Here is a 12,470-nt window from a genome sequence, read left to right as displayed (position 1 = left end):
TAAGGGAAAGAACAATTGGAGGCGGGTCACGTACCGCAGCATGCACTGACCACGTTGGTTCTTGTGGCCACGCTTGTTCTTGTGGCCGCACTGGTCCTTGTGGCCGGAGCGCAGCGAGGACCTGAGTGGCGCGCGGGCAGAGTGACCGCGAAATAAAGTGAGCGGAAAACGGGGATTAACATTGTTTGCATATAGATACATTAGAGTGATGGTAGCTAAAGGACTATTGGATCGTCTCGGGAGCCCGTCTGATCAAAGACCTGGAAGGCATGGTCCGCATCCTCGCCCGGGCCCTCACCAATGACGATGGGGTTCAGGAAAGACGTGCCGGGAATCCCGGAGGCTGGGCGCGCGGGCTCGTTCACGAGGGTGCGCTCGGAGTCGTCGGACGCTGCAAGACTCGGGGAGCGAGAACGCGCTCCAGCCGTGGCCGACGCAGGAGCTTGGGTAGCCGCGGCGGCAGAGGAAGCCATGGTCGGGGCGGAGCGGGTCTGGCTACTGGTGGCGGGCACGCAGGAAACTTGGGTGCTAGTGGAGGCAACGGTGGGGCGCACGGTAGGAATGTTCGTGCGAGTCCGGGGAAGGGGGGCGAGCACGTGGGGCGCGCGTCGGGGTGGCTGGGTCGCGGACTTGAGTACCGGTTGGGTGCGTGGAGGCGGCCACGGTGGGCGGAGCAACGTTGTTTGCGCGCACAACAGGCATGGACGCGCGCGACGAGGTAAAGGACGCGCTAGCAGGAGCAGGAGTGGCTGATACGCTGCTCGAGGGGGCTGTATCTGTGTCCTCGGCGTCGGACATGGCGTACATGTCAGTGAAGGACTCTGTAAAGTCGGAGAAGAAGTCTTGTTCATAGTCGACGTCGTTGTCCCCATCGGAGTGCTGCTCGGCCGCTAGAGCATCCCAGAACCCATCCGTCATGGGAGCATGCATCTCGTCCGCTACATCAAACAGAGTGGACGTGGGGACCATTCTGCGTATCCGCAGACGCGATGGAGCGGGGGTGGGGGACGGGGCAGACGCAAGTGCACGTCGTTTGCGGCGGGGAGTCTTGGCGGCGCGCGGGGTCTCGAGAGAGCTTGGAACTACCATCCGGCTGAGCGGATGAGTGGCCGACAGAGGCGTTCGGAGTGTGCGGGATAGAGGAGAGGTTCGGCGGGAGCAGGGAGGGTACGTTCGGTGGTAACACCTCGCGCAGTTGCTGCGCGAATTCGAAAGGCATCTGAACGGATTTGTGCCTGACAAGAAGGCCCTCATGGAGTTGGAGGACGATGCGGGTTTCAGACTTGGGTTTCCAGGAGTTTGATGGACATCGAAGTACTCGAACGCAGAGTTACGGCCGATGATGCCTTTGATGACCGCATCGGAAATGGCCGCACGCAACTCTTGCATTTCGCCCCAACGGAGAGCTACGTATTGTTCTTGTAGCGTTTCCCTTGCTCTTTGATGGACGTGGGCGGCGTCCAATTCTAATTGTTGGTTAGCACGAGAGATATGCCTGACGCGAGCTGAGACCCATACCTCCAAGAAGAGCCTTACAGTGACGTCCTCGGTGGAAGAGCCGGCCTTCCGAGGCGAGACGGGGTGGGGTTGTCGCGGTATTGCTGAGGGTCGCAAGAAGCGCGGCCTCGATGAACGGTTCCCCGGTGCGAGAGCACAGGTGGTGTATCTCCCTGATGAGATCGGCCCGCCATGACGCTGGGTGGTGGGACGTCGCCGCAAGAACTTTCACGGAGGCACTCCAGACGCAAAGAATGGGGGAGTTGGACCTTGCATACCACGAAAGGACATGGGGAGTCCTTGCGACACTGTAAAGTGGATCGTTAGCGTGCAAATATGAGCATAAGGTGCTTACCACTCACGATGTTGTACACCATGCCGGTGCGAGACGCACGATTCTTGCCCCACGACGCTCGAACGAGGTGGAGGGTCCGTCACGGCAGACCTCATGGGGTTAGACCAGCCCTCGAGATGGTCGTGCAAGTACTTGAGAACCGTATCGCGAGCCTGGGTCATGGCGAGGTGGTATCAGATGCGATGAACTCGACACCCGGTCAAAAGGGCGCACCTTTTATATATTCAACGGACCACATCACGCCACTAAGAACGAAACAAAGCGGGGCTTGTGGCGGCACTTCTTGGTCGAGTGGCCCACCGAGAGCTTGAATCCGGACCGTGCAACCCGATTTCTCGTGTCTTCAATCGTTCTGATAGGTTGAGGAGATCCCATGTTGATGATAGGGATTGTTAGGGGCGATGGGCGAGGAATTTGAGAAGGGCTTGCACTAGGTATTCCGGATGTGATCCAGTGGGAAACACGCCTCAGACGAGCTCGCGGACACAAAGTCGTGCGAGACTCGCCATAGTCCGATAGGACGGCGATGGGAGAGGATGGTGTGAGGGGGGTGGACTTGCGGAAGGAGGGGCGAGGGTGTTGGACTCGCAGAAGGGTGTTGGACCCGCCGAGGCGACGGGGTTGAATGCATGAGGGTAAAGTGACACGTACCGATCCATCTTACAACTCCTGTACTATGAGAATGTGAGCAAGCCGCAAGATCTGGCTCAGTGAATGCTTTACGCACCTTGGACGAACTCAGGGTGAGGCGGTGAGAGCGCCAGGAGAGAGGGAGATGGCGGATGGGAGGAAGAGGTCAGCGTCATGGGCGCCCCGCGTTCCCGAGCGTGCGCTCCGAGCGTGCGCTTGACGCTTCGCGCTCCTGCGACATTCCTCCTCTCTCTCCCGCCCTCCCTCCTCAACCTACTCGACGTCCTCCTTCCACCATCACTAGCTTGACATCACCGCACCCTCTTTCCACCACCGCCATCACCTCGTATCCTCCCACCCCTCTTCCCCAGCCGTCAGACTACGGAACGACTTTGCGTCCTTCCGTAGTGTTCGGCAGGTCTTTCCTATTGGTCAGACCTCTCTACCCCCCGCTGGACTGTCTCGCGCGCCGCAAACCAACGCAACAAGACACACCTGCTTTCTTTCAGCGTTCCCCTTTGTTTCTCTAGGTTCAATTCGTGTGGAACGTCACGCCATGACCCACGGCTCGAAGTCAGACCCCGACGCTTTCGCTGGTACGTCTATAGTGATACACCCTCATTACTTCAACCAACGCCCGTCTTAAAGATCTGGACATCAAAAAGGCCCGCGTGGCGGCGTTCACTGCGGACGGCAACTACATCGTAACGACACCAAACATGTCTTGGGTTCCCGAACCATTCGTTGGTCTCATCAAGGTCTCCCTGCGATCCGACTGCCGCTACGGGGAGCACGATCCCTTCCAATGGCCTCAGATCTTCGCCCCCGAGTTCGCCTTTTTGTCTGTAGTGCGACACCCCTACCCTGATGATCATCAGTACGCTCCGGTCTGGTGGACTCCAGACTTCAAGACACAGTTCCGACCAGTGGAGGGCTGCGTATTCAAATCGCTTGGTCTCTTCGTCTCCCCCGTCTTCCGAAAGCTCTGTTCTCTCGTCGACGAGATGCGAGAACGAGTTCAGGAGCATATCCACAGCCTTGGAAGCCCAATCCCTCGGCTCGCGCATATGGCCACTGCGATGGCTCAAGCTCGCGATCGTCTCCGCTTCTGCCCAGCGACGTTCCGCGACTCTCTCTTTCAACTCCGGGAGACCCAGCGTCGTTGGCTGGCATGTCGCGCGTGGATCGACTACTCTCGTCTTACGGCGTCCGCGACCGGAGCCTCAACCGTCCAACTTGGCTACATGGGCGCATTCTGCACCGATCCGGGGGACGCCCAGACACTCTATCGTGCCGGTGTGCCTGTATGGTTCGTCAGACCCCGCGTTGGAGATAATCTCGACGACGTCCAACGGATCGCGACCCCTCTGCGCCAGCCGTCAAAGCTGGCTCTCTCGCCCTTTGCCTCGGACGGGGTCCCCATATTCTCCGGACTCTCGGGCCTGCGTCACCTCCAAGCTGTATGCTCTGTCAAGCACATGTACGTCGACGTATCTCAAGCACCTCTTTTGACGCGATTCGACTATCGTGTGCGACCGTCCTCGGAGCCCTCAGCAAGCGGTCCAGTTCGCTCGCTGCCCTCGTCAAGCTCCCACAGGGTCTCCCAGGCGAAGAAAGGTTCGCGTTAGTTTGTATATCATGATATATCTTGCTCATACGTTTGCAGTACATCCTAGTCACCTCCGTGGGCGAGACAAGTTCGTCGACAAGGATCACGCGTGGATGCCGCGTACGCTCCCAGCGTGGGACTTGGCAATGCAATCCGTTGATCGCTCCCAACCCAGCAGGCCTTCGGAGGAACTTTGGGGCTACTGGGTTCCAGAGCCTTCACTGCTTGTTGGGCCCACTACAGAACAACGCGTCGCGCGCTACCTCATGAACTGGCTTGGGGTCCGTGACCCATGGCTGTACCTCCTCGCTCTTCCAGACTCTCCTGCGACGCGCGTGGGGCCACAGTGGTGGCGAGACTTCCTGAACGGCGATACGAACGCGGCGGCCACCACTGTGACCAATCGTCGCACCCAGCGTTTGGAGAAGGTCAAAGAGGTCTTCTGTCGCGCGTTCCTGATGGAGGATTTCCAAGAGCGAGACTCCGGCGCGATCGAGTGGTTCCACCGTCCCATCACCGCGGTTGATGCAACCACTGGACCACTGATTCTCTGGGAGTTGTTTGAGCTCGGCTTCCGCCACGAACTCCTCGCCCTCGACCGACTCTTGGTGCCCATGCACGGGGTTCCCGACGCGGATTTCATCCGCGAGCAAGTTCTCGTGGGTGTGTTCCATCATCGCGACCTCTACCGCCTTCACCAGCTTCCGGTCTTCGGCGTAGGCCTCTCCCATCGCATGCCGAGCTCGCGCGTCCGGTGCGTCGAAGCCCTCCGCCGTGTCGTCATGAGATGGCCACAGTGTCCTTCGCAGATTGTGGTGGACCCGTCGATTAACGCACAGACCGTCGAGGAGATGGAGCGGGCCGTGGCTTCCTTCTATTGTACCACTTTTTTACTTACTCCGGCCGCGCTCCCCTTGTCCCTCATGTGTTTCCTGAATGAACAATGCTCTTTACGATACTAATTGCTTGTCGCGTCGCATGTCTTGTACCACATCTACCACTCGCATAACGTTTTTGGGCGCCACGCCTCTCGGACCACACTCCTCCCGGACCACATTCAAGCAACCTACGATGGTAGGTATGTCTTTTGAATTGAATGGACTGCTTTCGATGTCCGTTTCCCCCTCTGTCTCGTCCCCTCTATGCCATGGGCCTCCGCCAGAAAAAGACGAAGAAGACGCCTCGGACAGCCCTCCCTCAGTTACGGGCCGGGTCCTCCACTGTGTACGGCCGGGACCATCGCGGCATACCCATCGTCACCCAGAGGCAAGTCCACTATCATACGGTGAAGTTACGGCAAGATACGCCCTCGAAACGTGCTCGGCTTGACATCACCACACCATCCGTCCTCGCAGATGCCCTCCCAACTGGGTACGACGTCTCCCAAGAGCCCAATTCTCTTCAGAACAGCTGGGAGGATGCACCGTCCGTCGGTGAGAAGGAGTCCGCCGATCCTGAGAAGGTGGAACAGCCGAAACCAAAGACGGTGTGTAGAGTGTGTGTTTGCTTATGTCCTCCACTCATTTCACTGCAGAAAACGATGATGGACCACTACAACGAGTGGCTCCCGCGCGAAACGGAGGTCATCGAGGCGATGTTCTCCTGGGAGGACTCGCGCAAGCCTCTCAGCAAGTGCACTCGGTGCCTCGATAAGGACGCCTGGTTACGCTGCACCGAGTGCTGGGATAGTAGTCCGCATTGCACGCAGTGCCACCTCACCGCGCATCGCCACCACTGGTTCCATTGGGTGGAGGCCCGCCGGAGTGATGATGAGTTCTGGAAGAAGTACGACCTCTCCAGTCTCGACTTCACCATTCGCCTAGGCCACGGTGGTGAGGCATGCCCGTCCCGAGGGGGGTGGTTATCGCCATCCAAAATCACCATTTGCCACACGAACGGCATCCATCGCTGTCAAGTCGAGTTTTGTCACTGTCTCCATGCCCCTTCCGTCCCCTGTCAACTTATCCAGGAGCGCATCTGGCCCGCCACCCTGGATCAGCCTCAAACTGCGTTCACAACTCCACTACTCACACTGTACGACCACCTTTGGAACGTCAGCAACGTCAACGCCTACGACTTTATTGACATCTTGCAACGTCTGACCGACAGCGCGTTTCCTGACAAGGTGCCGGTACGTGAGGCTGGACCTTCCTCGTCCTACCCCATTCTTACGAGCTTCATAGGACCCCTACGACGCCTTCCGTCGTGTACATCGCATGTTCGAGCACCTGACGATGAAGAAGCGTGCCGGTCATTACCACGGCGTCAAGATCCCCAACCGGAGCTCGGACGACCTCACGGTTGCATGTCTTACTTGCCCACTCCCCAGCGTCAATCTTCCCCTCGATTGGGCTCAGGAAACGCGTGCCCCGTGCGTCCGACCGTTTCCCTCATGAGATTACACACTTACGCTTCGTCTATCAGATATATTTACCGCCACAACCTCGGGGTCGACGCCTGCCATGGTATGCCGAAGAGGACCAAGAACGACGACAAGAACGACAAAGCCCTTAGCGAGGGGCAAGGGTTCATGGTCAAGTTGGCCGACATGAAGAACATGGTCGAAGAGAGTTTCAAGAATGACGACGACCGCGTGGTAAGTTGTACTTCCATCTATCAGATGATACCGCTAACTGTCGCGAAGACCCATACCTGCAGCAGCTTCAAGGTTGCTCGCGCGCAGCGTTTGGGCAAGTTCCGGACAGTCGATATCAGTGGCGTCGCCGCCATAACCTGTCGTCATACCTTCTTTTTCCATCAAGGTGTAATCGACCTCATCTCGGGAGAGCGGTGAGTTGATTCCGCGTCCGCTGTACTTTAATGGCTAATAGTGTTATAGGTATGCCTTCATCGACCTACTCGTCGCCAGGCACCTACTGCGATATGCGGCCGAACTGATCGAGGTCGGTATGACATACGACATTATGTGCATCTATATTCGCAGCCTCCTGAAACGTATGGAGAAGAACTTCCCCGCTGTTGTCCCCATAATCAAGAAGATGTACTGCTGCCTGCCCGCCTTCCACGCGCACGGCCACCGCGACATGTGCAAGACGGTCTATTCGCTCGCACTCTCCTACGGCTTCGGGTTCCAGCATGGCGAGCAAGTCGAGAGGCCATGGATCAAGATGAACTTCGCCGGGCCCGCCACAAGCGAGATGACGGCTGGAAACCGACACGACAAGCTCAACATGACGTTCAACTTCTGGAACCTTTGCCAACGGCAGAAACAGCGTGAGCAATATCTTCGTATCGGCGCGTGCCTAGGTTGATACTGTTCCCCTAGCCGACTTCTTGGCTAGGCAGGTCGAGAAGACATACGTCGACCAGGAAGAGGCCACAGACGAGTTGGCCTCGATGATTGCCGGCGCTGGCCCCACCAAGGTTCTTCGTTGGATTGCGCAAGGCATTCGACCCTCAGCGCCGACGCCGCTCAACTTCAAGGAGCGAGAAGAGTCGTCCAAACAAAGCCCATTTGTGCTCGACACCACTCATCGTAGGTCCCCGCACTTCTGTACTGGCTCACACTGACGAAGAAAACGCAGTTCCTAATCGCGAGAAGGCGTTCGATGACCTCGTGAAATCCCACGAGAACGCGAAGCACTCTTCCCCTGCAGACGTGGACCTCAAGAAGCGTGCAGCGCTCTTCGTCCGCAGTGGGATCGACGTGCAAAGAGCGCTGTGAGTTCCGTACCCCTACCGAACAATTTGTTTCTGACATCTTTCCTAGTTTCAAGCTCCAGCAGCGCAAGAAGCTGGGCAATAAGGGTTTCGGTCAATCGGACGAGGCCACGGTCCCCTTTGCCACCGCCCGTCGCGGATATATCCGAGACCTTACTCAGTGGCTCAAGGAGAAACAGCGGTATATGCCGCTCGCCGCTGCCGATGAGGACCCTGTCGCGCAAGGTCGACGCGAGTTCTCTCGAAATGTCCGCGACGATGATGACGAGAGAACGAGTAACGACATCGACGACCAGGAAATCATCGGCCTACCTTCAGATTACACGAAGGAAGAGGTCAAGATCCTCGAAATCGAGGTGTTCGCCCGCGGTGAGCTGGCCATGCGCACTGCTGATTGTTTCGATGATCTTGCCCATGTACGAAGCGCTGTCGAGTATCGTGCGTCTTTCTTGTGCGAGAAGAAGACCGCCGGGAAGCAAGGGCAGAAAGCAGGTACGCGTTTCCAGACCGAACTCCAGAGGAGCGGTCACTACGCTTATCGTCTGGCCGAACGCTACAACGACAACTTCCAACGCGTGTCGGCACTGCGCAAAATTCTCGACCACAAACCAGACCAAGACTCATCGGAAGGTCGTCTGCGCGCGATCGACTTGAAGACCGATCTGACCCTCTCCGACCTTACCTCGCGTCAACCAGGCGACACACGACGGTACTCCTCTTGGGTTTGGCGCATTCTAACCCCCAAGAAGGACAAGCGGCAGCAGCCATCAAGAGAAGCCAAGTCTACTGAACCACCCCCCGCTGAAGATACTGAGCCGCAGTGGCGCGACAATGGTATGTACATCTTCGAGCTATCGTTGATGCTTCCTAACCTCTGCTGCAGCACAGTCGACGATGTTCCACACTCGCCTACAGCGCAAGTATCAAGCGGACGCCCACGCAAACTACCTGTTCACGGACTTCCGTAATGGCGTCGCTGGCCATGACTTCTACTCCAAAGCTTGGCAAGTGACGACGAAGGAAAGTGACTTATCGCGGGGCAAGCGTGCATACGCTATGCAACAGAGTGCTGTGTACGGTCGTGGCCGCGACCGATTTCGCAGGTGTCACGTTGAATCACTGAAGCCGGGGGTGTCGATCGACGAGAAGTATCATGACCTCGTAAGTGTTCACATACCCTTGTTCTCAGTCTCCGACTTATGTATCTTTCTAGTCTCTTCGGGATGCCCTTGCAGAGTATGCCGACGATCTTGACGCTTACAAGGAGGTCTTGCGTGCGCTTGATCTCAACTTCTAGGTAGTAATCGGCGATGCGGGTGCGTCCTATGTGCGAGGTATATGGTGCAGAGAATGCGGTTGCACCAGTGCAACTCGAGCTGGGACCAACGAGATGTATTAATGTGGGCGCAACTATTATCATACATAATGTGCTACTTCAATGCAGTGTATACACGTCGCACGACAACCACTTTGACAGCGCGTACGCACTCCACACTCAAAGCAATCAGCTGAAAGCGGGTCGCAATCGAAAACGCTGAGGTACACTAGGCTAAGACGGAGCTAGAGTACGCTACAGACTGCTTCAGACCACATCACGCGGGTGCCTGCCACCTACGACAGCACACGAGGGTGCGCGGGGGCGATAGCAGACACGTGGACGCGCGAGTGGCAGAGAAAACGAGACAGAGCGAGTGTGTGTGAGAGAGCCATAGCGAAAGCGAAAGAGCGACAGTAAGAGCGAGACAAGAAGTGATCGGAGGAGGGCGGGCGGAGGGGCGAGCGGAGGAGCGACACGCGAAGGACAGAAAGCACCGCGCGCGTACAGGCGCGGGAACGCCGGGCCGGGCCAGCCCAGCAGCTGAATGAACGGAGTCCGAGAAACTCGGAGTCGAGGTCGGTTGCGCTGCCCAGTCTTGCGTGGCGCGTTCCCCTGTTCCCTGTTCACCGCATCACGTGCATTCCTCCTATGAGTTCGCGCGCGTGTCGCCCGGCTGCTGTTCGCCCCAATGTCCATGGCACGTGCGCGCGGCTGCAGGCTGCACCTTCCACCGGGCACGCAGCTCATGATGTAACATTCAAGATAACTTACTACCGCAAGGGTGGCATCATCGTATCGTTACTATTACTTACTACTATGAATATCACCCAAAGGCACGTGACAAAGGTCACAGAACAACATATCTGCATACTGTATGAACTACTAGTAGTTACTACTGGTAATCGTGAATAGACGCCCCTGGTAACAATTTAATTAAGCTCCCTTGGGGTGGGAGGGGGAATTGTACTGCGCGATAATAGAGTCGTCATGCGCCCAATTTGCGAAGACGGAGGGGGTGGGGGTGGTGCAGAAAGTCGGAGAGTGGAGGCTGCGCTGCGCAGGAGTCGAGGGACCGCGGAGTGGAGTGGACAGGGGATCTGGTGGCTGAGAGGGTCCTGGTGGCCGGTAGGGTCGAAATGGAGACGCCGTCTCGTCATTCCAGTGCAGAGGCATGGACGACATGGAGAGGGCAGTGGACGTACAAGAGAGAGACCAGCTCAATGCGCGCGTCGCGCACGCTGAGGCAAGATGTCCGGACCGCTCGCGTAAGCCCAGTACCATATCCAGTAATGGTCTCCTAATCCGGAAGTCGTTTCTAAATCCGGTCGAGGAGGGGGAGCGTGTAATTTCAAATGGGGGACCTGCGGTATCGGGGGCGCGTCTGCTAGCAGACCTTTGATAGAAGGGCTGCCTAGGGGAGACTAGAAGGAGAGGTCGTGGAGGGCAGGTGGCGCCTGCCATGAGTTGCTGACAGCACGCCGAGATCATGATGGCGCTTGTGCCTCTCCGCCATCCCCTTCATTCCCTTCATTCCTTTTCACGTACAGAAGTCTCAAACCCAGGCTGTTAGGCGCCGTAGCAAGGTCTCCAGGATCTCACAACGACCAAGCTCGGACGTACAAATCCCGAGACGAGCAGCCCGGCCTGCTGAGTCTTGTTCGACTTCGGCTCGCTCATCACGGTCCGTTCTCGTCCTCGTCCTCGTAGTTCCAGAGGTTCATCTAAAGTATCCCAAGATGAACCACCCTTCGGGCCTCCTCTCTCTCAACGATGACGTCCTTCTCGCGACTTTCTCCTTCCTGGACTCCAGGGCGGCTCTGGCCACAGCTGCCGCCTCCAAACGCGCCTACAGACTCACCATCTCTCGCGTCTTCGCCGATATCTTCTTTGATAGAAAATTCGATACGGATAAGGAGGACGGCTCTGAATCGCTAGCCCTGTTGCGCTACATCTGCGCACCCGAACCATTGTCCCAAGTACCCCGCATTCAACATCTCCGACATTTCACTCTCGGTCATGTACAGGAAGTTGATTTCCCTCCTCTTCATAGCCTCCTTTCCCAGGCATTTAACCTCCGCACCATTGACATCGAGAATTTCGAGACCTTCATCGACGACGACGGGCTTGTCATCAAAGCGATCGGTGCGATGCAACACCTCGAGCGGGCCGAATTCCAACAAAGTGGCCCTGAAACGGTCTCGCTCTTCCAAACTTGCTGTCAAGCCAGAAACTTACCTCTTTGACACTGGGTTTCGAGGAAACCTACTACGAGGATGACTTCTTTGACCTCCCCGCCCTCTTGTCGAGCATTTCCTCGGCCCCGAGCATACGCACTCTGAGCATCTCATTCAACTACATCCGCAGTGCGCCGTGATGCGTACCTCCCACGATTTCGCTCTTCCCTCAATTCGTGACCTTACCCTGTCCTCCCTTCGGGGCCCAGTCCCCGCACACATCATCACGCTCTGTCCCAACATCGACACACTGTCACTCATGCTCTTTGCCGGGAATAATCCTCCCGCTACGTTCTCCATGTCTGCGGAGGATCGATGGCCCGCACGACTGAAAAAGCTCGATCTTCCGTACCGCATCGCTATCGCGGAAGACACCGTCCAACGCATCAAGCCCGTCCACTGCTTATCTTTCGGCAAGGACAAACCGATCTCTAGCGGAGAAGTTTTCCTCCCGCTCCTCAAGACCTTCCGCCCCACCGCTCTCGAGCTCCATACGAAAAGCGATCTCGCAGAACCGGGCCAAATGTGGGACAATCTGCGCGGCGCGGCGCCGCAGCTCCGCTCTCTCTCGATCGTCGTGAAAGCTCAATGTGGCGAATACAACGCGCGCGGATACGTGGTACGTCCTGTCCCCATCCTCCGCCCAACTTGCTGATCCTCCCGCGAACACAGGATCCGCTCATCGCCGCCCTCCGATCGACCTCGCTCGTTCACCTTTCCCTCCGCTTCCCGCCCACCAGCCAGTACTTGAAATTTTCGAGCATGGCCGTAGTCGATAGCCTCTGCGCCGCGGAGATCCGCCGTGTCGAGACGCTCCGACAGCTGCCCGTGCGGCTCGCCGAGGCCGTCCCGTTGCTCCGCGTCCTCGCACTCTCGTGGTGCAAGCCCGGCAACTTCACGGACTTCGACTCGGCACCATTCTACACTGTGGTTGCGCCACAGCCGACCGCAGAGCTTGGGCGCGAGGAGGAGATCCTGCGGCGGTCGGAACCGGACGGCGAGTTCCTCAATACGCCGATGTGGAAAATAAGGCAGCTCCGGGAAGAGATCGCGCGCCACGAGCGGTGGTGGTGGATCGGGAGCGAGGGGGCGGCGCGCCGGACGCCGGTCGAGATTTGGCGGGAGGACGGGGAGCGGGCGCTGGAC

The 12,470-nt window shown here is 57.7% G+C and overlaps 5 protein-coding genes across 5 annotated transcripts; 4 read left to right on the top strand and 1 right to left on the bottom strand.

Annotated features, from left to right (window-relative positions):
• Window positions 1-215: 215 nt before the first annotated feature.
• Window positions 216-1,219, bottom strand: BXZ73DRAFT_98990 (uncharacterized protein; the record flags this gene model as incomplete). The annotated part of the gene is made up of 3 exons (XM_048027854.1): window positions 216-617; window positions 694-970; window positions 1,029-1,219. 3 exons carry the CDS (start codon window positions 1,217-1,219, stop codon window positions 216-218), a joined length of 870 nt encoding a protein of 289 aa, XP_047880124.1.
• A 2,985-nt stretch (window positions 1,220-4,204) lies between these two features.
• Window positions 4,205-5,053, top strand: BXZ73DRAFT_88773 (uncharacterized protein; the record flags this gene model as incomplete). The annotated part of the gene is made up of 1 exon (XM_048025077.1): window positions 4,205-5,053. The coding sequence occupies one exon, from the start codon at window positions 4,205-4,207 to the stop codon at window positions 5,051-5,053; it is 849 nt and encodes a 282-aa protein (XP_047880123.1).
• Window positions 5,054-5,685: 632 nt separating this feature from the next.
• On the top strand, window positions 5,686-6,885 carry BXZ73DRAFT_43076 (uncharacterized protein; the record flags this gene model as incomplete). Its single annotated transcript, XM_048019079.1, has 3 exons — window positions 5,686-6,222; window positions 6,275-6,462; window positions 6,516-6,885. 3 exons carry the CDS (start codon window positions 5,686-5,688, stop codon window positions 6,883-6,885), a joined length of 1,095 nt encoding a protein of 364 aa, XP_047880122.1.
• Window positions 6,886-7,000: 115 nt separating this feature from the next.
• BXZ73DRAFT_43239 (uncharacterized protein) lies at window positions 7,001-7,363 on the top strand (the record flags this gene model as incomplete). Its single annotated transcript, XM_048019106.1, has 1 exon — window positions 7,001-7,363. One exon carries the CDS (start codon window positions 7,001-7,003, stop codon window positions 7,361-7,363), a length of 363 nt encoding a protein of 120 aa, XP_047880121.1.
• Window positions 7,364-7,957: 594 nt separating this feature from the next.
• BXZ73DRAFT_43020 (uncharacterized protein) lies at window positions 7,958-9,026 on the top strand (the record flags this gene model as incomplete). Its single annotated transcript, XM_048019069.1, has 2 exons — window positions 7,958-8,606; window positions 8,701-9,026. The coding sequence occupies 2 exons, from the start codon at window positions 7,958-7,960 to the stop codon at window positions 9,024-9,026; spliced, it is 975 nt and encodes a 324-aa protein (XP_047880120.1).
• Window positions 9,027-12,470: the final 3,444 nt, after the last annotated feature.

The sequence above is a fragment of the Epithele typhae genome, assembly GCF_022376455.1.
Source record: "Epithele typhae strain CBS 203.58 chromosome Unknown BXZ73scaffold_10, whole genome shotgun sequence".
NCBI classification, from domain to species: domain Eukaryota; kingdom Fungi; phylum Basidiomycota; class Agaricomycetes; order Polyporales; family Epitheliaceae; genus Epithele; species Epithele typhae.
The sequence above is the reverse complement of the archived record's forward strand: the minus strand, read 5'-3'. Positions and strand labels throughout refer to the sequence as shown.